This window comes from Somniosus microcephalus, chromosome 16 (genome assembly GCF_052327205.1).
Source record: "Somniosus microcephalus isolate GS21.2 chromosome 16, FLI_Smic_1.0, whole genome shotgun sequence".
NCBI classification, from domain to species: Eukaryota; Metazoa; Chordata; class Chondrichthyes; order Squaliformes; family Somniosidae; genus Somniosus; species Somniosus microcephalus.
Window position 1 is genome coordinate 74862139 of NC_141002.1, and position 24747 is coordinate 74886885.

Consider the following 24747-nt stretch of genomic DNA (forward strand, 5'->3'; position numbering starts at 1 on the left):
ATGTTCTTATGTTATGATATAATTGGGATTATGGAGACATGGCTCCAGGATGACCAAGTCTGGGAATTCAACATCCAAGGGTAACCAATATTCAGGAAGGACAAGAAAAAAGGAAAATGGGTGTGGTAGCATTGCTGGTTAAACAGCAGATTAACACAATAGTAAGGAAGGATATTAGCTCTGATGATGTGGGATCTGTATGGGCAGAGCTGAAAAATACCAAGGGGCAGAAAATTTTAGTGGGAGTTGTATACAGACCCCCAAACAGTTATGCTGAGGTTGGGGATGGCATTAAATGGGAAATTAGAGACGCGTGCAATAAGGGCACAGCAGTTATCATGGGTGACTTAATCTACATATAGATTGGGCTAACCAAATTAGTAACAATACTGTGGAGGAGGAATTCCTAGAGCGTATACGGGATGGTTTCCTGGACCAATATGTCGAGGAACCAACTAGAGATCAGGCCATCTTAGACTGGGTGTTATGTAATGAGAAAGGATTAATTAGCAATCTTGTTGTGCGAGGCCCCTTGGGGAGGAGCGATCATAATATGATAGAATTCTTCATTAAAATGGAGAGTGAAGCAGTTGACTCAGAGACTAAGGTCCTGAATTTAAATAAAGGAAACTACAATGGTATGAGGGACGAGTTGGCTAGGATTGATTGGACAACGTTACTTAAAGGGTTGACGGTGGATAGGCAATGGCAAACATTTAAGGATCACATGGATGAACTACAGAATTTGTTCATCCCTGTTTGGCATAAAAATAAAACAAAAAAGGTGACTCAACCGTGGCTAACAAGGGAAATTAGGGATAGCATAAGATCCAAGGAGAGGACATATAATTTGGCCAGAAAAAGCAGCAAACCTGAGGATTGGGAGCAGTTTGGATTCAGCAAAGGAAGACAAAGGGATTAATTAAGAGGGGGAAAATAGATTATGAGAGTAAGCTTGCAGGGAACATAAAAACTGACTGTAAAAGCTTCTATAGATATGTGAAGAGAAAAAGATTGGTGAAGTCAAGCATAGGTCCCTTGCATGCAGAATCAGGGGAATTTATAATGGGGAACAAAGAAATGAAAGACCAATTGAATACATACTTTGGTTCTGTCTTCACAAAGGAGGACACAAATAACCTCCCAGAGATGTCAGGGAACATAGGGTCTAATGAGAGGGAGGAATTGAATGAAATTAGTATTTGTAGAGAAATGGTGTTAGGGAAATTGACGGGATTGAAGGCCGATAAATCGCCAGGGCCTGATAATCTACATCCTAGGGAACTCAAGGAAGTGGCCCTAGAAATAGTAGATGCATTGCTGGTCATCTTCCAAAATTCTATAGACTCTGGAACAGTTCCCATGGATTGGAGGATAGCTAATGTAACCCCACTATTTAAAAAAGGTGGTAGAAAGAAAATGGGGAATTATAGACCGGTAAGTCTGACATCGGTAGAGGGGAAAATGCTAGAGTTCATTATAAAAGATGTAATAGCAGAGCACTTGGAAAACAGTGACAGGATCGGACAAAGTCAACATGGATTTACAAAAGGTAAATCATGCTTGACTAATCTACTGGAATTTTTTGAGGATGTAACTGGTAGAATAGATAAGGGAGAACCAGTGGATGTGGTGTATTTGGACTTTCAGAAGGCTTTTGATAAGGTCCCGCATAAGAGATTAGCGTGCAAAGTTAAAGCACACGGGATTGGGCGTAAGGTACTGTCTTGGATAGAGAACTGGTTGGCAGGCAGGAAGCAAAGAGTTGGAATAAATGGGTCTTTCTCCGAGTGGCAGGCAGTGACTAGTGGGGTACCTCAGTGATCGGTGCTAGGACCCCAGCTATTCACAATATATATATAAATGATCTAGATGAGGGAACTAGATGTAATATCTCCAAGTTTGCAGATGACACAAAGCTCGGTGGGCGTGTGTGCTGTGTGGAGGATGCACAGAAACTCCAGTATGATTTGGACAGGTTGGGTGATTGGGCAGATGCATGGCAAATGCAGTATAATGTGGATAAATGCGAGGTTATCCACTTCGGTGGCAGAAACAGGAAGACAGATTATTATCTGAACGGCAATAGATTGGGAAAAGGGGAAGTGCAATGAGACCTGGGTGCCCTTGTGCACCAGTCGCTGAAGGTAAGCATACAGGTGCAGCAGGTGGTTAAGAAGGCAAATGGTATGTTGGCCTTCATAGCGAGAGGATTCGAGTACAGGAGCAAGGATGTCTTGCTGCAGTTGTACAGGGCCTTGATGAGACCACAGTCCTTGAGTATTGTGTGCAGTTTTGGTCACCTTATCTGAGGAAGGATGTTCTTGCCATGGAGAGAGTGCAGCAAAGATTCACCAGACTGATACCTGGGATGGCAGGAATGACGTATGAGGAGAGATTGGGTTGATTAGGCTTATATTCGCTAGAGTTTAGAAGAATGAGAGGGGATTTCTTTGAAACTTATAAAATTCTAACAGGACTAGACAGACTAGATGCAGGAAGGTTGTTCCCGATAGCGTGGGAGTCCAGAACCAGGGGTCACAGTCTACGGATAAGGGGTAAGCCATTTAGGACTGAGATGAGGAGGAATTTCTTCACCCAGAGAGTGGTGAACCTGTGGAATTCTCTGCCACACAAGGCAGTTGAGGCCAATTCATTAAATATATTCAAGAAGGAGTTAGATATATTTCTTAAGGCTAAAGGGATCAAGGGATATGGGGAGAAAGCAGGGACAGGGTACTGAATTTGGATGATCAGCCATGATCTCATTAAATAGCGGAACAGGCTCGAGGGGCCGAATGGCCTACTCCTGCTCCTATCTTCTATGTTTCTATTTAAGATTGATGGCACATTCTGTAAATAAAATCACGAACCACCTGCATTTTAATTTTAACAGCAATGCTATGGTTACACTGGTGGAGTGGCTATATTAGTGGACTAGTAATCCAGAAACCAGGGCTAATAATCCAGAGAACATGAGTTCAAATCCCCACCATGGCAGTTTGAGATTTTGAGTTCAGTTCTAAAAAAACTGGTATCAGTAAAAAAGTGACCATGAAGCTTTCAAATTGTTGTAAAATCCCAACTGTTTCACTAATGTACTTTAGGGAAGGAAACCTGCTGCTCTTACCCAGTCTGGCCTGTATGTGACTCCAGTACCACACCAATGTGATTTATTCTTAACAGTTCTCTCAAGTAGCCTAGCAAACTACTCAATTGTATCAAACTCTCAGGGCAATTAGGGTTGCGCAATAAATGCCGGCCGAGAATGAAAACATTTTGTTCCACTAGTCACGAGTTAATCTTATTCATAAAAATACTAGTTTAGGGAAGGTAAGGAATTACATAATGATTGGGTAGGACAATCAAGGCTGATTTGTGTGACATTATTCCAATGCTGACATCATTCATGAAACACAAATTTATATCCATTTTGAAATAATTCACAGTTTCAAATAAAGTATGGCATTTATATGTCATATTCAGCAATATACATTGCTATAAACCGATGACTTAATACAATCTGAAAAATGTATATAATTTCATTACACATCAAAATTTTACAATTTACATCTGTATGTTAGCAGAGGGAATCAATCTAAAGAAAACAATGTGTTACCATAGTTATGTTAAAACTATGGAGTCTTTTGATAAATATCAAATATGTATAGCAATTGTGGGAGCGGATTTAGAAAAAAATTAAGGAATCTGAATATTTCCACAGTCAATTAATTACTCAGCACACATCTCTATTTAAAAAACAATCAGGTTATTTTGGGGCTCAAGAGAAATCAGTACTGGTGAATGGATAATTTTTGTACTTTGATCACCAGGTATCACCATCAAGCACTGCCAGATAAAGTATATGCCCTCTACTCTGCCTCAATCTACTGCACCAGTATGAATATTTCCTTTTTCTGTACCCGCCAGCCTTCAAGTTTTTTGCATGAAATTGTCATTTGGTGTTAATTTATTGATAGTTTTGCACTGCAGGGCCCATCATTGGTAATTTGGGTTTATGCTGGCCAAACACATGTGATAGCTGGTTATTTTAGGTCACCTGACTGCCATCAGCACGAATGGCACAGCCAGTCAGGCCCATGAAAGCGATGGGGAGAGAATACTTGTAAAGAGGATAAAAAGCCTGAATTAAGTATTCGGGATTTCTGATTATTTGGCTGCTAAAGAACAAGTGCTAAGTTTGCAATTGTACAGCGCCTTGTGCCATTTTGAATTTATTCAATTGAAGGTCACAAAGACATAAATGTTACCGCTGTTGAATCAGGGAGCCACAATGGTTCTTTCATAAACTTAAAAGGACCATTTTTTATTGTCACAGACCTGAGTGAGTTATGACCATCTTAAATACAAGGAAAACAACACCTGGAATTTACTACCACTTCTACCATTTTATTTATTTCCAAGTGGTGCAAGTATCTTCCTCCCTTCCCTCTAGATGGGTAGGCACTTTATTTCTGCTTACTGCTGCTGCTAGCAGTAATTGTTCCTTTGATCAGAGTGCTAAGTGTGATTGACAGCTGAACAAAGCATGCAAAGCAAAGCCCCGACTGCTCCATCAAATCAAATCAAATCAACTTTTATTGTCATTGTTAGTGCACAAGTGCAGTACAACGAAGTGTAGGCTTGCGGCTCCCGAGAGTGTACATTTAGATTAAGACATTTAAACATTCAACATGCATTTGGCTTGTAATACATTACATAAACATAACCATAATAAAGTGCATTGGCAGATGTGCAGGCTTTCGAGTTTATTTGTGGAGTTCAGTAGGATGACAGCCCTGGGAAAGAAGCTGTTCCTAAATCTGGTCGTACGGGTGCGAATGCATCTGTAGCATCTCCCAGATGGCAGGAGGGTGAACAGACTGTGGCTGGGGTGGGTAGGGTCTTTGATGATGGACCGTGACCTCCGTAAACAGCGTTTCTGGTATATGTGCTCTATGGTCGGTAGCCGGGTGCCGGTAATGCGTTGGGCAGTTTTGACTACCCGCTGCAGGGCTTTCCGGTCATAGTAGCTACAGCTGCCATACCATACTGTGATACAGTTTGTCAGGATGCTCTCTATTGTGCAGCGGTAAAAGTTAGAGAGGATCAGGGGTGACAGGTTACAGCTCTTCAGCCTCCTTAGGAAATATAGGCGCTGCTGGGCCTTCTTCACCAGAGAGGAGGTATTGAGGGACCAGGAGAGGTCTTCCGTGATGTGGACGCTGAGGAACTTAAAGCTGTCCACCCTTTCCACCACAGCCCCATTGATGTGGATGGGGGTGTGACTTCCGCCTTTAGACTTCCTGAAGTCCACAATGATTTCTTTGGTTTTCTTGATGTTAAGGGCCAGGTTGTTATCAGTGCACCACTTCACGAGATGCTGGACCTCCTCCCTGTAGGCTGACTCATCGTTGTTGGTGATCTGGCCTACTACCGTGGTATCATCCCTCCATGATCCCGCCAACTCTCCCAGGTTGTCCTGGAGTCTCTCAAAATTAAAGATTCATCTCCCGGGCACTGCTGTAAGCAACCTGGGAAAAAGAAATCATAGGGGGTAGAGTTTCCCATGTATTTGTGCCCAGAAACGTAGAATCAGGGTGTGAAGCAAATACCCGCCGTAAAAGAGCGAGAAACCACAAGCCCGAATTTCCTTAATTCTTTAACGGCAGTCTATCGATCCCTGCGCCAGAACGCCTCTCAGCTCATTATATTGTAATTGCACCCCAGGCTAAAGAGATGTACGTGTGGATTTCCTGCAATTGTGCTGGTTCAAAATGGGTGTAAAATTAAGCCCAGAATTTTAGGTGCAGCAGGAAACAAAGTAATTTCAGAGATTTTTTAATTTATCTTCATCGAGACCTACACTGTATTTTCTGTTTCTTTGAATGCATTTTTATGGCATCAGTATGTCACGTTAAAAATTGAAAAGCTTCTACAATTGCATGTTCTTAAACACACTGTGCCTAATGTGTATGAATGATAAATAGATGGCATGAAACTTTAATTTTCATACTTAGAGAAGGAATATATGGTGAGAGTTTGGCAGTTTCCTCCGAGTCCCAGTAGTTTGCGGTGATTTATGCTTGTTTATGCTCATTTTTATGTTTGGGCATATACTAATGAGGTTGACAGGAAATGTGGGTGTAACTAGACATTTTCAAATTGGTCACACGAATGGGTGTAATTTTGGGTAACAACAGAGAATGCTGGAAAAGCTCAGCAGGTCAGGCAACATCCGTGGAGAGAAATTTGAGTTGACGTTTCGGGTTGAAACCCTTCTTCAAAACTGGAAAGAAAATAACTTTTGGTTATGGCCCCACAGGAAATTCCAGCCTGGAAGTAGAGTTTGCATTTTGGCGTCCACAGTTTGTGTCTGTGAACTCTCTTATTCAAACTGCGTTGTTCCTGTTTGTGGTGTCCCTGCCCATTCCATTAGGTCCTGCTCTGTTCTTTATTTGAAATGAATGGGAGGGTCACGCTCACTCTCAGCAATGAGGAGCTCACTGTGCTTGCCCAGAGTACAGACGCTGTTGTACTGCTCCCGCACTCCACCCTCTCTGGTCCTCTGATCTAGCACCAGGGAGTAGAGTTTCCACTTGTTTCTGCTAGGTTTGTGGCCAGATTGCAGCGCAATCGGCTGAACCAGTGCAAAAGATCAGGAAATTTTTTTACGCAATTGAGTTATGCCCCAAACCACTTATGTTCGTGTTTTCCGCTGGTTCAAGATTCAATTCGCTCGAACATATATAAGGAATAAAAAAACTGACAAAATTCATGTATTTCCTATAAAAAGGTTAAAGTCAGAGCAGAACTGAAACAGTAAATACATTTCATGGCTGTATAGAGCCCCCTCCCATACACACGCCATTGCTTTAATAGAAAGAAAGACTTGCATATATATAGCGCCTTTCACAACCACTGGATGTCTCAAAGCACTTTACAGCCAATGAAGTACTTTTGGAGTGTAGTCACTATTGTAATGTGGGAGACACAGCAGCCAATTTGCACACAGCAAGGTCCCACAAATAGCAATATAATAATGACCAGATAATCTTGTTTTTTGTTATGTTGGTTGAGGGAAAAATATTGGCCAGGACACCGAGGATAACTCCCCTACTCTTCTTCAAAATAGTGCCATGGGATCTTTGAGTCCACCTGAGTGAGCAGACGGGGCCTCGGTTTAACGTCTCATCTGAAAGACGGCACCTCAGCACCGCACTGGAGTGTCAGCCTAGCTTTATGTGCTCAAGTCTCTGGAGTGGAACTTGAACCCACAGCCTTCAGACTCAGAGGCGAGTGTGCTACCAACTGAGCCAGTGCTGACACTAATAGCCAATAAAACACAGCTGATACGTAATAATATAAATTTCTGTCTTTTCTTCAATAGGCCAGTAACATTTTGGTTTTCTCTGGTTAATTTCAAGTTGAAAGAGACACACAACCTCACTGCCACAGCCAAACAAGAGGTCAGACTCTGATCCAATTTGCTTTACTTTCTGGGGAATGCAACTTTTCTTCAGATTAATTCACAGAGCCCCAGGACACATGCTGATCAAAACTGTTTTTTGAAAGAGGTGCAGTTTGATGCCACACCCCACTGCTCCCTTGTCCAAACACTCCCTTGGCTCAGAGAAGCAGTGGGTGGAATTTCTTGCCTAATTTGCCAAATTTTCTTTCTTTTTTGCTCCACCCCAAACACGATCTGAGCAGAAGGATGTATTGGAACTAGGGGGGAGAGAGAGAGTGGGGGAGGGAAAGAAGTATTTTCAGGCCAAAAGGCGCAGTCTCTCTTAAACCCTAAACTATTTCATGGGAGGAACTTTACCCTAACTTTATTGCTTCCTACATTACAACTGTGACTATGCTTCAAAAAAAAGTACTTCATTGGCTGTAAAGCGCTTTGGGACATCCTGAGGTTGTGAAAGGCGTTATATAAATGCAAGTTTTTTTTTCCTGACCGCCCCATGGGGAACTGACGGTAGTAGCAGCAGGGTGCAGAGAAGTGGGCTGAGGGATGGTCGGCGTCAAGTCCTGCCCACGCTCAACAAGGAGAAGCTGATCATGAGCTGCACTCAGTTTGGGAACACAGCTACCTGGAACAGCCCCACCTATGGAGTTCACCCAACCTGAGCTGAAGCAGGATCGCGTAGCCATTTGATTCTGTTCAATGATTATAGGACCCGAGGGCTCAAATTTACATTTTTTTTTCCTATTCTCTTCCCTTTTTCCCCTTCTTGAGGACACTAACTATTACTGGGTCTGGCTCTGCAAAGGCACTCAAATACAGGGGGCCCCATCATTTAGAAGATAAATGGGAGAACAGCTGCAAACTGCAGGCAATGTCGTGTGATCAAGCGTCATGTGAGAAAGTCTCCAGGAATACGTCCAGAGTTGGCAACCCTATCCAGCTGCTGTAGAATTTCTCCACCTCCAGCTTTAAAAAAAATAAATCCTTATTTTCCTTCCCAGAAGAGTTTCCCTCATTGGAACTGTATTGAAATGTAAACTGATACCGTGTTCTGATTCTGAATGGTGTCATGTAACATTGGATTTCTATTCTCCATTCATATGCAGTCTTAATCTCTACACATTTCACACCCTACACAATTCACCTGCAGATGAAGTATTCCTGGTATAAAATGCATGGAGATTATATAACTCCACTGACATCAAACCCAATTGTATGAGAATTAGAAAATCGGTGTCAACCTACACCATTAAAATTCTGAACAGCAGCCAGTTATTGGTTACCTTTGACTTAACTCCTGCATAATCAGGCCTATGTAATTTGAGTTTTCCGCGTCCATTCACGCGCATATTGGCTGCTACTCCGGAGCTGACCCGATCACTTCCATTTCCACTTCTCTCTATCCCTTCCTGACCACGCTCTCCTGTCCTCATGCCTCTTTTCATTTCTCCTCTCTCGGATACTCTGCCCTCCCAAATCCCTACCCCAACCCTTCATTACTCTTCGACCGTCCTACTCTCCTGCTGCCGTCCCAGGCTTGATTCCCTCTTAGATAATCCTACAGCTTCCCTCCATGCCTCTCTTGGCACCCTCCAAAGGGCCCACCGAGGAACTCATCGCTGCCTCCTTGTGAGCAGCAACCCCAACTGTCCCATCCTCCTCTCTCACCGACTTTCCTGCCCAGCGCGCCCAGTGGGTGCTAATCTTGCCAATCTCCTCCCCGTCCAACTCACCCCTCCCAGCGCTGACCCAATGGACACGAGCAGCGGATCAACCACCTCCACCCCTCTCTGCATCTCCCTCCAGAATGTCCGTTCACTTGTGAACAAGGCCCTTGCCATCCAAGAGCTTATCGTGGATGATTGCATCGACATCATGGCCTTGATGGAAATCTGGCTGAGGGATGATGACACCTTACCCCTAAATGAAGCCTCCCCACCTGGCTATACCTTCCACCACTTGCCCCACCCAGGCTGTCGCGATGTGGCTCTTATCACCAAATCACACAGTGGTCTGTCCCCTTACTCCACTGGCACTTTCTCCTCCTTTGAGCATCTCACCTTTTTCCACCCTTCTCGGCTCTTATTTAAAATCTTCGTTCTCTAGCACCCACCATAAAAACTTTCTCACCGAGATATTTTCACTGCTTTCCTCCCTCAGCCTCTGCACCGAGCGACTTCCGATCCTCGATGATTTCAACCTCCATCTCAATTCATCACGCTCTCTCTCCTGAGTTCACTGCCCTTCTATCCTCCCTTAATTTCTTGCATTACAACAATGACTACACTTCAAAAGTATTTCATTGGCTGTAAAGCGCTTTGAGACGTCCGGTGGTCGTGAAAGGCGCTATATCAATGGAAGTCTTTTTTTTTTTAAATTTCTCCCTCCATGTAAACTCCCCAACCCATATTCACAGCTACCCCTTTGACCTTGCCATCTCATGTGGCCTTGCTAATCCCATCAGGTCAAACACAGATAAGGCCATCTCTAACCACTTCCTTGTATCGCTCTCCACCCATATCCCCCTTCCCCCCACCCCCAAACCCAACTTCCTTGTGTCCACCCCTGGAAAAAAACTCTCTCCCAACTCTCTTAAAACTGCACTTAAAAAATCCCAACTGTCTAACTTTTGGCTCTCCATTCACGACATTTCCGTAGTTACCAATCTGCTCAACCATACCCTCACCGCCACCTGTGATGCCCTAGTCCCTATTAAAACCATTACTCTCGCTCACCCTGGCCATTCCCCCTGGTACGGCCCTGATTTCCGCTCCCTTAAGTCCAAGGGATGCAGACTTCAATGGATATGGTAGACAACTGGTTTAGCCGTTCACTGCCAAATCTGGCTGGACCACATAAGGCATTTTTGGGTCCTGCTTTCGTTTGCCAAAACTGCTCACTATTACAGGATCATTCTGGAATTTAAAGATAACCCCCGGCTTCTTTTCTCTACTGCAAACCATCTTCTTAAACCCCTCTCCTCTGTCTCCTCCAACAAGTGTGAGGAGCTCATGGACTTCTTTGTCTCTAAGATTGAGACCATCCGATCAGCTGCCTCTGCCACTTCCCTTCCTTCCCCATGCCCACTGGACCAAACTTCCTCCAAGGCTCCCCCCTGCCCAAGCTCTGAACTTGCATTTTCCTCCAGTTTCTCTCCGATCTCGCCTCATGCCCTCGCCAAGCTCATCTTGTCCATGAGACCCACTTCCTGCTCCCTCGACCCTATTCCCACTAAACTGCTGATCACCCAACTTCCTTTTCTGGCTCCCATGTTAGCTGATATTGTTAATGGTTCTCTCTCCTCAGGTGCTATCCGCCTCTCCTTCAAATCTGCTGTCATCACCCCACCCCCCCTCAAAAAACCAACCCTTGACCACTCTGTCCTTGCAAACTACCGCCCCATCTCAAACCTCCCTTTCCTCTCCAAAATCCTTGAATGTGTTGTCACCTCCCAAATCCTTGCCCATCTTTTCTAGAACTCCATGTTTGAATGCCGCTAATCAGGTTTCCACCCCTACCACAGTACCGAAGCGGCTCTTATCAAAGTCACAAATGACATCCTTTGTGACTGTGACAAAGGTAAACTATCCCTCCTTGTTCTTCTCGACCTGTCTGTAGCCTTTGACATGGTTGACCACTCCATCCTCCTCTAATGCCTCTCCAGCGTCGTCCAGCTGGGTGGGATTGCACTCGCCTGATTTCATTCTTATCTATCTAATCATAGCCAGAGAATCACCTGCAACGGCTTCTCTTCCTATTCCTGCATCGTTACCTCTGGTGTCCCCCAAAGATCTATCCTTGGCCCCCTCCTATTTCTCAACAACATGTTGCCCCTCAGCGACATCATCTGAAAAAACAGCATCAATTTCCACATGTACACTGACGACACCCAGCTCTACCTCACCACCACTTCTCTTGACCCTTCCACTGTCTCTAATTTGTCAGACTGCTCGTCCGACATCCAGTACTGGATGAGCAGAAATTTCCTCCAACTAAATATTGGGAAGACCGAAGCCATAGTCTTCAGTCCCTGCCACAAACTCCGTTCCCTAGCCACCGACTCCATCCCTCTCCCTAGCATCTGTCTGAGGCTAAACCACACTGTTCGCAACCTTGGTGTCATATTTGAACCTGAAATGAGCTTCTGACCACATATCCATGGCTTAACTAAGACTGCCTATTTCCACCTCAGTATCATCCAACTCCGCCCCTGCCTCAGCTCATCTGCTGCTGAAACCCTCATCCATGCCTTTGTTACCTCTAGACTTGACTATGCCAACGCACTCCTGGCTGGTCTCCCACGTTTGACCCAACGTAAACTTGAGGTCATCCAAAACTCGGCTGCCTGTGTCCTAACTCGCACCAAGTCCTGTTCACCCATCACCCCTGTGCTCACTGACCTACATTGGCTCCAGGTTAAGCAACATCTTGATTTCAAAATTCTCATCCTTGTTATCAAATCCCTCATCAGCTTACCCCTCCCTATCTCTCCAGCCCCACACCCCGCCCCCCCCCACCGAGATATCTGCGCTCCTCTAATTCTGGCCTCTTGAGCATCCCTGATTTTAATCAGTCAACCATTGGTGGTCGTGCCTTCAGCTGCCAAGGCCCTAAGCTCTTGAATTCCCTTCCTAAACCTCTCCACCTCTCTTTCCTCCTTTAAGACGTTCCTTAACACTTAACTCTTTGACCAAGCTTTTGGTCATTTGCCCTAATTTCTCCTTATGTGGCTCAGTGTCAAATTTTGTTTTATATAGCCCCTGTGAAGCTCCTTGGGAAGTCTTACTACTTTAAAGGTTGTATATAAATACAACTTCTTGTTGTTAACACTTAACCTAGCATTCTCACCTGACTAGGAACACAGGAAAGTATATACCAAAAAAAGACTGCAGTCCATTTAGCCAAACCCAAAAACTAATCATTCCCAATCACCCACACCCTCACCCATGTACCTATCCGATTCTCCCTTAATTTACCACTGCCTCCGTGGGCAGTCAGTTTTACACATTCACCACTCACTGTACAAAGTAGTTCAATCCAAACTCTATAGACACCTTCCTTCATCCAAGTTTGAGCCCATGTCCCTGGAGTCTAGAATTTGTGGTAATCTTGGTCATATCATCAGAAGTCAATTATTCTTTTCCTTTAAGAAATTAGTATAAGTAAAAAAAAGTACTGGAGAATTTAATTTGACTGAAAGCCGATAAATCCCCTGGACCTGATGGCTTACATCCTAGGATTTTGAAGGGGCGGCTATAGAGATTTTCCAAAATTCCATTGATTCTAGAATGGTTCCCGTGGATTGGAAGGTAGCAAATGTAACCCCACTATTTAAGAAAGGGAGAGAGAAAATGGGGAACTGCAGACCAGTTAGCTTTACAGCAATGGTAGGGAAAATGTTAGAATCTATTATTAAGGACGTGGTAACGGGGCACTTAGAAAATAATAATAGGATTGGGCAGAGTCAACACCAATTTATGAAAGGGAAATCGTGTTTGACGAATCAGAGTTTTTTGAGGTTGTAACTAGCAGAAATGATAAGGGGAAACCAGCGGATGTGGTTTACTTGGATTTTCAGAAGGCATTCGATAAGGTGCCACACAAGAGGTTATTAAACAAAATTAGGGCTCATGGGATTGAGGGTAATATACTAGCATGGATTGAGGATTGGTTAACAGACAGAAAACAGAGTAGGAATAAACGGGTCATTTACAGGTTGGCACACTGTAACTAGTGGGGCCTCGCAAGGATGAGTGCTTGGGCCTCAGCTATTCACAATCTATATCAATGATTTGGATAAGGGGACCAAATGTAATATATCCAAGTTTGCTGATGATACAAAGCTGGGTGGGAATGTAAGTTGTGAGGAGGATGCAAAGAGGCTTCAAGGGGATACAGACAAGCTAAGTGAGTGGGCAAGAACATGGCAAATGGAATATAATGTGGAGAAATGTGAAGTTATCCACTTTGGTAGGAAAAATAGAAAAGCAGAGTATTTCTTAAATGGTGAGATTGGGAAACATTGGTGTTCAGAGGGACCTGGGTGTCCTTGTACAGGAATCACTGAAAGTTAACATGCAGGTACAGCAAGAAATTAGGAAAGCAAATGGTATGTTGGCCTTTATTACAAGAGGTTTTGAGCTGCAATTATATAGGGTCCTGGTGAGACCACACCTGGAGTATTGTGTACAGCTTTGGTCTCCTTACCTAAGGAAGGATATACTTGCCATAGAGGGTGTGTAACAAAGGTTCACCAGACTGATTCCTGGGATGGGGGGGGGGATTGTCCTGTGAGGAGAGATTGAATAGGCTAGGCCTATATTCTCTAGAGTTTAGAAGAATGAGAGGTGATCTCATTGAAACATTCATAATTTCTTACAGGGTTCGACAGGGTAGATGCAGGGAGGATGTTTCTCCTGACTGGGGAGTCTAGAACCAGGGGTCACAGTCTCAGAATAAGGGGTCAGCCATTTAGGACTGAGATGAGGAGAAATTTCTTCACTCAGAGGGTGGTGAATCTTTGGAATTCTCTACCCCAGAGGGCTGTGGAGGCTCAGTCATTGAGTATATTCAAGACAGAGATCAATAGATTTTTGGATATTAAGGGAATCAAGGGATATGGGGATAGTGCAGGAAAGTGGAGTTGAGATAGATGATCAACCATGGTCTTATTGAATGGCGGAGCAGGCTCGAGGGGCCAAAGGGCTTACTCCTGCTCCTATTTCTTATGTTATGAATATTTAAATAGCTCCCATGAACTTCACCTTCTCCAGTGTAGACAATCCCAGGCTCTTGAACTTCTCACAGCTCAAAAGTCTCACACTAGGTATCAGACAGGTGTTAAGTGGTAGCTATTCTCAGAATCAAGAGGCTAAGCACATTAAACTATTTTTAATCATTTTAAAGTGCACAATTTTGCTAAATAAATATCACCAACTTAGCACTGTTTCATACATTATTTTTAAAATATTAAAACCGAGATATCCCCAAACACTGGAGAGACTGGCTTCAGAAACTACATTCTCATGCTGCAAAATTTGGTCAAGAGTTGCTACAGAGATTGGCCTGGAGGTGTTGCAGAATTCTAGGTGATTTAAACCTAGCTCTGCCAGTCCAAAATGCTGCACAGCAAGGCATTGGGCAGGCCCAAAAGTATTGCTTATTTGCCGAGTCAGCATTATTGATGGGATCATAAGCATGATTTGAAATTAATTCTATTGATATTTACATATGCTGCTGACACACATATAAAATGCAATAATACTTTGTGCAGTGAAATTCCTAACCATATACGATAACTGAAAAAAACTGGATTCTTGCCAAAATAGGAATGAACAAGGAATATAGGCACAAGCATACTACCAGGGTTTCTATCATTGTTTTTAGGAAATAAATACATTTTTTGTGTAAACAGTCCAAAGTTTTATCATAACCTGAAATCAAAATACTAAAAACCACGACAAAATTGGACCTCAAGTTGAGATACTTAACAGCAAGTTTGCATCAAACACTTCACAAATCACATGAAACAGCAGTAAGACTATAATCTTCCACATACACATTGAAAGATGGAACATCACTTCAGGCCAGAAACGTTCATTTCTGATTACGCCCGCTTTTGGAAGGGAAAAGCAAATGAAAAAGATTGGAGCAAAAGTTGTTCATCTTTAAAACATCAAATAGAACAATTTCTATGTACAGTTGCATTCAAAATGAAATACAAAATCAGACCAAATAGACAGCAATGTAGATAATTAATACAGACACGTTTTTCCACATTCTGCACAGATATATTTCTAAGGTATTTGCAAATGTATGAAGCTTTTCTGCTTCATTGCAGCACCGTGCTAAAATACAGCCACATCTTTACGACAAAACACTATACTGTACTAGAAAAAATTTCCCATTAATGTTTACGCCTTCCTGTAGTCACAATGCTACAGAGCTAACATTTGGGTTAAGTCAGGGCTGGGGATGGTCCGGCTGTGAGAGGGCTGCATTGGTCCTCATACCTTGGTTCAGTGGAGGTGGGTGGGGGAGAAAGGGTTGATTTTCTCTTTGGATCATAGTGCAAAGCGCTTGATGCAATTAATAACTGATAGCTGGAACTAATGCAATGACCAAAATATTTTACATTAAAGGAGTGATGTCTATCCTGACATATTAGGAGTCCTTTTCGGCTTTACTCTTTCTTTATGAGAAAAAAACCATTTAGCTACTTATCATTGTAGGTTTAATGTTGTTTCAGATACAGTAGCATCAAGTGTGCTTAGAGAGATTTTCATAGCAAAATTGAAGAGTTTCAGTAATTTAGAAAAAAAAGTGCAGAACGAGGCATCAGCTGATCAACAAAAAGACTGAGTAGTGAAAACGCCCACTGAAGATGTCATGTGCACCTTATTGTGAACCTTAAATTTAAATCATTAAGTTGAAATGGAATGCAACTTCTCACCATAAGCATCTAGTTAGTTCTCAATTAGTAGCTCACAGATAGAAAAATAAAACAATAAGGGAATGCAGCTGGGGAATGCAAATTCAGCTGAATCTGTGCAGCTGCCATTTTAGTGAAGAACGGCGAATCCATTATGCTGTCAGAAGCAGAATATATAAAGAAAATCTATGTTTGGAGCCATCAATATTTCTGTACATGGTGAATTTCTTCATAACTGGTTTTAAATATTCTTTGTAAATAATTTTCTTTTACTTCAGGAACCAGTGATGGATAGTTCGGAGCAGACAGACGATTTTCTGGATCAGTTCCTGGCATGGTACCACCAGGTAGGTAAACTTTCCATTACGAATCTACCAATGATAAAAGTTTCACCAAAGGGTCATGTGTTTATTCTCTAGCTTTTTTCTGCTGCAGCCCAAACTTCACAACACAGTAACCACTGGCAGTCACTGGAATTCAGCTGAGGCGAGGTGGAGCAGGAGGAAAGTCAGGGTTCAAATGAAGTTGGTAGCGGTGATAATAATGACAAATGGAAGGAATCTCATTGAGCTTTCCATCACTTGCATTTCACAGGAAAAAGGGTTGGCAAGATTGCAATACAGTAGGCTGAGTAACCAGAAACAACTTGGCCTCACTTTATCTAGTCATTCAATACATGAACTCATTATTCCTTAGAACAGCATTAAAATTATATGCCGGAACAATTTTCACAAAGATAACTATAACTTGGCTCTTATGATTAGGCACAAGGTTTTAATAAAAAAAGAAACTGATTGGAAAAATAAAATCTTATATTGTCTATTAGAAAAAGAATCAAGATTTTAAAATCTGATATTTCTTCAGTGTTCCTTTTAGAAATACCATTTGAAAAAAGCTTATTTGTATAAGAATGCAATTATATTCTAGACAAAAATTGACAAGAGCCAATATGATTGTCTTCAAATTGAACAGCTGCCTGTCCAAACTCTGTATGTTAGGGTGTGCTGAAATAGAACATCTCATTTAAAAGGAAAATCTTAATTTGTAACACTTACTATGATACTTAATACTTGTGTTCTATTGCTTTTCAAAAAACCTTGTGCCATTTTGATCTAAGCTACAATAAGCTTAGCTAAAACTTCACAATCATTTACAGCATGATGTACACAGTATCTGGGGTTTGAAGGATTTATATAATCATCACAAATGATTTATCTTAAGGGTTTTTTTCCCCTCCCACAGCAATATAACCAATCGCAACATGGTCTTCCGAGTTGGTAAATGACTGTAAGCAGAACAGTTTTCATCACTAACTTGGTGCCTGGAAGTTTCTTCTTGACAAATCTGAAAATTAAAAAAAGACAGAATCCAAGAGCATTTTTTTAATAGATTAATTCAATGGATGAAATTGTAGCCAAGTCAAATATTATTTGTATGTTCCAAAGATGTCTTAATGTAGATTGTTTCAATAAATTATCAATACAATTTATCTCCAAAGTAATGCAACAATGACACAAATTTCGTAGTTTTTTCCCTCCTTCAGTGAAGGTGAACACTCCTGTTAGGATGTAATTGCACATATTCCAGCTACTCAAGAGGCTTTTGGTCACATGTGAACAATTGTTAGCAAATTTCCTGACCTTGGAAGGCATCACAGCCAAATCGGATTCTATCTTCACCCAACATCCATATACATTTAGCTTCCAATTAACATTATGGGGAAGGGATCATTTTAATCTAACCCTCCCGGCAGAGAACTGACGAGATCAGATCGGCTGCCTGTTTTACACCTCCTGTTTCATTTTACTTTCCATTGCAGTTGGTGGAAAGTAATTTTTCTGCTGGGTGTAATCAGCAGCAGTGGGAAGCTTGGCTGATTCCCCTATCCCTCTCCTAGGTTGTTGAAGCCATTTAGTGTTCCCAACATAAAAAATAAAGGAAAGGAAGGAGTCGCATTTATATAGCCACTTACATGACCTCAGGATGTCCCAAAGCACTTTATAGCCAATGAAGTACTTTTGAAATGTAGTCACTATATTGTAATGTAGGGAAACGCAGCAGACAATTTGCATACAACAATCAATGAAATACATGACCAGATAATCTGTTTTAGTGATGTTGGTTGACAGATAAATATTGGCCAGGACACTGGGAGAACTCCCCTGCTGTTCTGCCATGGGATCTTATACATCCACTCAAGAGCAGAAGGTGGGACCTCGGTTTAATGTCTCATCCGAAAGATGGCACCTCCGACAATGCAGCACTCCCTCAGTACTGCACTGACACGTCAGCTTGGATTATATGCTCAAACCTCTAGAATGGGGCTTGAATCCATGACCTTCTGACTCAGGTAAGAGTGCCATCACTAAGCCAAGGCCAACACTTGTGCTTTCATTTCTGTTGTGATCAGCGGGAACATTTTTTTGCATTCAATGTGAGAATGTCACTGCTGGTGAGTGGAACAGTTTTCGCACTCAATGTCAGTATTAAGCACTCCAAAGTCAACAAAGCACTTACTAAATATAAACTGGCTAGCTTCCACTGTTGACAGAGAACCAGTATTATTGTAAATGGGTCAACTAGATAAGAAGTCCAGCTTTAGAGAAGTACCCTTTCAGCTTTCCCACACTTAGCATCCTATTTCCACTTTGTGTAGTAGTGATAATTAGTGCTGGATTATAAAAAGGTTCATGCTGTGGACATTCCCACTGAGACCCGAGCTGTTTCAGAGAGGAAATGGTCATCCTATCTGTCTAAGCTGGATTGGAACCCTCATCTTAAATGATATGAAACATAAGAAATAGGAGCAGGAGCAGGCCATACAGCCCCTCAAGCCTGCTCCGCCATTCAATAAGATCATGGCTGAACTTCTACATCAACTTCACTTTCCCGACCTATCCCCATATCCCTTAATTCCCTCAGTGCCCAAAAATCTATTGATCTCAGTCTTGAATATATTCATTGACTGAGCATCCTGTCCTCTGGGGTAGAGAATTCTAAAGATTCACAACCCTCTGAGTGAAGAGATTTCTCCTCATCTCAGTCCTAAATGGCCGACCCCTTATTCTGAGACTATGACCCCTAGTTCTCGACTCTCCAGCCAGGGGAAACAGCCTCTCAGCATCTACCCTGTCAAGCCCTCTAGAATTTCATACGTTTCAATGAGATCACCTCTCATTCTTCTAAACTCCAGATAATATAGGCCCATTCTATTCAATCTCCCTTCATAGGACAACCTCCTCATCCCAGGAATCAATCTAGTGAACCTTTGTTGCACCCCCTCTAAGGCAAGTATATCCTTCCTTGGGTATGGAAACCAAGGCCTCGATTTTCAGTGTGCCGTGGAGTCGGGATTGGAGGCGTGCAGGGGGTTAAATTCCCGAAATCGGGGGGGTCCCGACCCCATCCCGCCTCCATGCCAATTTCAAAGGAGGCGGGTACCCGCCCCGCACTGGGACCCGCCTACCCAAGGCGGGAAGGGATTAGTGCCAATTAACTGCCTGTTAACAGGCAGTTTTTAGCCTAATCCCTATTTTTAAGCTTGAACTGTGGGAATCCCGACAGCTCCAAACCACGCCAAGTTGGAGGAGTCGGGCCGTTGGGTTGAAGGGCTCGGAGGGGTCGAGATGTCGGTGTTCAGGTGAGTGATGTGTGCATGAGTGCAAAGGTAAGTGTGTTTGATGTGTCTAAAGTGATTAAATAAGTTTTACATACCTTTTCAGCCTTCCTTCCTCTAGGTTTCGGGAGTCCATCATCTCACCGGCACAGAAAGCAGAATGGCTGCGATCTGTCAAAAGTGACAGCCTGCAGCTTTCTGTGCAGGAGAGATTTCTAACCGAGTCTGTGTAGACGGACTCGGGTTAGAAGTAAGACTGTCAGTGTTTGACAGCTTTAAACAGCTGTGAAACACTGACATTTCATCTGTCAAAACGTCTTGACAGATGAAATTTCAGTCTGTGACGTCACCTGTTGCTGGGTGGCCCTTAATTGGCCTGCTGGGCGGGTTCAACAAGGTCAATCAAGTTAAAATCGTGTGAATTGGCCGCATCTCGATGGAGGCGGGACTACAACCCCGAAAGTTGTAGTCCCGCCTCCTTCATGAAAATCACCCCCCAAATCTGTGCACAGTACTCCAGGTGTGGTCTGACCAAAGCCCTGTATATTTGCAGCAAGATTTCCTTACTCTTCTACTCCAACTCCAATTCCCTTGCATAAAGGCTAACATATCATTTGCCTTCCTAATTGCTTGCTTACGGCATATAGTCTAGTATCTCTGACTAGAAATGTTCTGCTTAAAAGTCCATTTTGATATTACAGGTAGTGATATGATATAAAGAAATTTGAATAAACCTGAATGGGTTTTTAAGAGAAAGACTTGCATTTATATCGTGCCTTTCATGACCACCGGACGTCTCAAAGTGCTTTACAGTCAATTAAGTACTTTTTTGACGTGTAGTCACTGTTGTAATGTGGGAAATGCGGCAGCCAATTTGCACACAGCAGGTCCCACGAACAGCAATGTGATAATGACCAGATAATCTGTTTTTGTTATGTTGATTGAGGGATAAATATTGGCCAGGACAAGGGATAACTCCTTTGCTCTTTGAAATAGTGCCATGGAATCTTTTACGTCCACTTGAGAGAGCAGACGGGGCCTCGGTTTAACATCTCATCTGAAAGACGGCACCTCTGACAGTGCAGCACTCCCTCAGCACTGCTACTGGAGTGTCAGCCGAGATTTATGTGCTCAAGTCCCGGGAGGGAGACTTGAACTCCACAACCTTCTGACTCCGAGGCGAGTGTGCTACCAACTGAGCCACTGGCCGACACTTGACAGTAGAAAGCAGTGTCTTTTTCTTCCTCAGTAGTTGGAATGGTGTGAAATGTCTGAGTTCATGGAGTAAACAGATAAGATGGTCATTGAAATACTGCACTGCTTGATTAATCATAAACAAGTGAGGGTAGAAGTGAAAGGAGCTGTGCCTGATTATTTTAAGCTCATTAAATATGCTGGCAAACGTCCCAATTTTAAAGAACGCTCTGAAGCATGAACCTGGAAATTATAAACACATTAGCAAGGAATCTGGTGTCAAAAAGCATTGTAGTTCATTGTAAAGGAAGTAATTAAAGAAAATTGGAAAAAAAACAAAAGCCTACGTGGGTTTGAGAGAGAGAAAATTTAGCTGCTAATGCAATTTTTGGGCATGTAACAGAATTGATCCATGATGTTAATTTGATGGATACATCCTGACTCAGTGTATGCAGAATATTCAAAATGACTTTGGGTCTGATCTTGTTGCAAAGTCAAAGCCATCCTGCTTGTTTCTTGCAACAAAAAACCCCACGCCTTTTAATGACTTTATCTGTGTGCAATCTCACTTATAAGAAATGATATGATATATTTGAACCCCTAAGTTGAGCGCTTCCCTTGAAATGAAAAGGAATACTCTCACCTATGACATATGATTTTGTTGAACTTGCTGCTGCTGTTGCTGTTGGAGCAGAAGTTGCTGCTGTTGTCTGCGCCGGGCAGTTCGCAGCTTCTCAAATCTCGCTTCCATTTCCTCCAGCACCTTGGGTGTGTAACGAACTATCAGTTTCACACTGTTCTGAGCAGCCTTTAGTAGTTCTACTGCCTTTTCATGGTGTTCCCCTTCCACACTCTAAAAATTAATTAAATATACTTTATTCTATGCACTGTAAAGCAAAGGCCAAGAAAATGTTACATGCCATATTGTGTATTATAGTAAATTTATAACTATATATATCCTTAGCCTTAACCTACGACTATGACGCCCGGAAGGGAGGGGCGGGGAAGGAAAAAGTCATTTAATTTCAAGTATGGTCCTGAAACACACACAAACATGTAAATTTGCTCAGGAAAAGAATGATTGCTCCGTATTGGTAAATACATACTTCAAAAAAAAATTGATATTAGCAGTTCTTCATAAAATTTCCTTTCATTTCAGCCATATGGCACCATATCCATGTTCAATGTAAAACCAACAGAAAGCTGAAGAAAATTTGATTCATTGAAATGAAAAGCACATCCTTGAAGAAACTCATAAGGCTGGATTTTGTCAGCCCCGAGGAGGTGGGTATGGAGGCGGGACTGCCGATAAAATTGCAGATTTTGGGGGCAGGTGGCAAACCTGCCCCCAACCCGCCTCCGTGCCCTCTTGCCAGGAGGCGGGAAGTCATCCTGCCCCGGGTTCGGTCTCCTCGAGGCGGGAAAGGGATTAAATCTTATTTAATAGGATTAGTCCTATTTTTCCATCCGAAGTGCAGGCTTCCCGACCTCGGGGAACCCCACCAGGGTGTAGGAGACGAGTAGGAGGTCTGCTGGGGTCGGAGGGGACTGAAAGTGCAATTTAGAGGTGAGTGATGGGTGCAAGTGTGGAGTGGTAAATATGTAAGGTGAGTGTAAAGTGTTAGAAAATGTTCACTTACCTTTGTTTCTGCCTACACCCTTCAGCCGCTGTGGAGCCGGAGTCCTGACATCTCCATTGTAGATTTCACAGACTGGCTGTTGGATTCTCCGAACCAACAACCAGGTGATTTCTGCAAAGTTGAAAGGTTTGATGAGTCCTGAACATAAGGGCTCATCAAACTACACAGAATGTCAGTGTTTGACAGCTTCACAGAGCTGTCAAACGATGACATTTCTTCTTTCAAAAAATCTAGACAGATGGCACGTCATACGTTGACGTGCTCGGTCACGGACTTCCCCCTAATTGGCCTGCTGAGCCCGCTGGGTGGGCTTAACAAGGTCAATCGGGAAAATCCCGCTGGTTGGCTGGAAGCTGATGGAGGCGGGATTGAAAGCTGGCAAGCAGTAGTCCCGCCTCCAAAGCTTCCCATTGAGTGCTGAAAATAGGAATGTCATAAATTCAGTTCATCACATTATCCTAAATGCACCAAAATAAAAAACTCTCTGTTTTCATTTGTGTGCGAAAGCAGGCCAAAAACAGTGAAAGCTTTCAAAAAATATTTTAACTTGACATGCCACAATGAATTCAGCAAGAACTAATGTGCTAGAAAAAGGTTAGCGTGAATGTATTCTGGACCAGATTCCTATCATTGGTTATTGCTGAAAAATTGCACTATGCAAAATTTATATTGGCGTTCGCCGCTGGCCCCGAAGTAAGCTTCACACAAAGATCTTGTGATCTCTGTGTTGAGAAGTTTGAGTTTTCCGACGTTCAATTCAAATCAATGGGGTTTAGTGGGGATCCCCTGGTGCGAGCTGCTGCGATGTCAACAGGCTGTCTAAGCAGCCAATCAAAGCGCAGAATTCTCACAGACAGCGAACAAGGGAGTGGGTAAGCCCTTAAAATTATAACTTTTAAAAAATGTTAGAGAGCGCAAAACAAAGATTGGGGTTCTCACATGTGGAAAAGGCAAACCTGAAATAATGAACAAAAAGTTATTTTAAAAAAAAAGTTTCTTAATTTTAGTTTTTATTAAAATGGATAAAATTCACACTGCACAAAATTAAAATTAGTTTTTCAGGCCCATAACCTTTGTTTAGCAGTCAATACACTGTTAAAATCCCAGTTACTCCTAATCACTTTGGGTCTAAATTTTAGTGGGGAATTTAACAGAGTAATTACTACAGAAGAGTTGAAGATTTTGTCAGTTTCCCTGATTGACAGATTTCACTGATTGCCGGCTCCGAGGGGTGCGGGGGGGCACAGTGCAGCCTGTGTCAGAGCAGTGATTGACAGACAGCAACTGCGGGATGTGCCAAATCCTGAAGTTGCAGTCAGTTTCAAAGGCGGAACGACTGCGAACGCTGCCAGTTCGCCGGCATCTAAACCGCAAATTCCGGGCCATTGTTTTGTTACACTTCAATACATTTAACTCGAACAGTACAACACCGCTCTTGCACAACAAGTGTGGACTGCACCTTTTGGAATTTTGAAGTAAACCATTGACCCTTCGATCACAGTGACTATGTGGGTATAATAATACAGTATTTACAACTTTCAGCTTTAATATCAACTGTGTTGCTTTCCTGTAACTCACTCCAGCCAATGTGTTATGTTAAATGGCAGCCACCATTTTTGCTCTATATAAAAGGCACTACATTTTCAATTCAATTAACTAATTTGTCTTTAAATCTATGAGCTAATATATTCATGCACCGTATTTGTCTTAATTTTAAATAACTTGAATACTAGTCTTAGCAACAGAAAGCAGTAGGTAATAATAAATGAAACAATAATTCTTGTTGGAGGACTACTGAGGAATAGAGTTCCCCAGGTGCCTGTGCTGGGCCATGCTATTCACACGATTCCGAAAGTACATCTACTTTTTGTAATATTATAAAATTTGCTGATTAATAAAACTATATAAGGAGTATAAAAGAGATTGATCACATTTTGAAATTGTTCTGAAAACATTCATTACTCAAGAATAAATGCCCACTTCAGACTAACTGGCTCATTGACTTACCACTCCATTGACAGACAATAATTGGTCACCACGCTTTAAGCCCCCATGTCTATCCGCAACACCTCCAGGAATAATACGAGAGATGTAGATTGGTGAGTTTTGTTCCTTTCCACCCATTACATTAAAGCCAAGGCCTTCTTCAGTTTTTGGTAACTCCACTACGCGAGGGTGAGAATGGCCTTCACTTGCAGCAAAAGCAGCAACGGTGGCCTACGTAAAAGAAAGAGAAATTCAGAAGATAAAGTCCACAGAATTAAAATCAATTATTGCTATTAACTATTGGCAATTCATTGTTAATACCATTATAGCTAGGTAATGAAATGTGCTTCATGTAAAACCTACATCTTTTTCATCTCGACTTGAAACAACTAAAGTCAAGATGTACGTT

At 42.5% G+C, this 24747-nt stretch overlaps 1 protein-coding gene across 3 annotated transcripts in view; it reads right to left on the reverse strand.

Annotated features, from left to right (window-relative positions):
* Positions 1-4581: 4581 nt before the first annotated feature.
* Positions 4582-24747, reverse strand: part of lin7a (lin-7 homolog A (C. elegans)) — an 86677-nt gene continuing 66511 nt past the window's right edge. For all 3 annotated transcript variants that reach the window (XM_086009283.1, XM_086009281.1, XM_086009282.1), the window contains 4 exons: positions 24360-24569; positions 21356-21565; positions 12491-17246; positions 4582-5534 (listed from right to left, as the gene is read on the reverse strand). In XM_086009283.1, coding sequence (XP_085865409.1) covers positions 21356-21565; positions 24360-24569 — 420 coding nt within the window. In that variant the 3' untranslated portion in view covers positions 4582-5534; positions 12491-17246. The remainder of the gene's footprint in view (positions 5535-12490; positions 17247-21355; positions 21566-24359; positions 24570-24747) is intronic.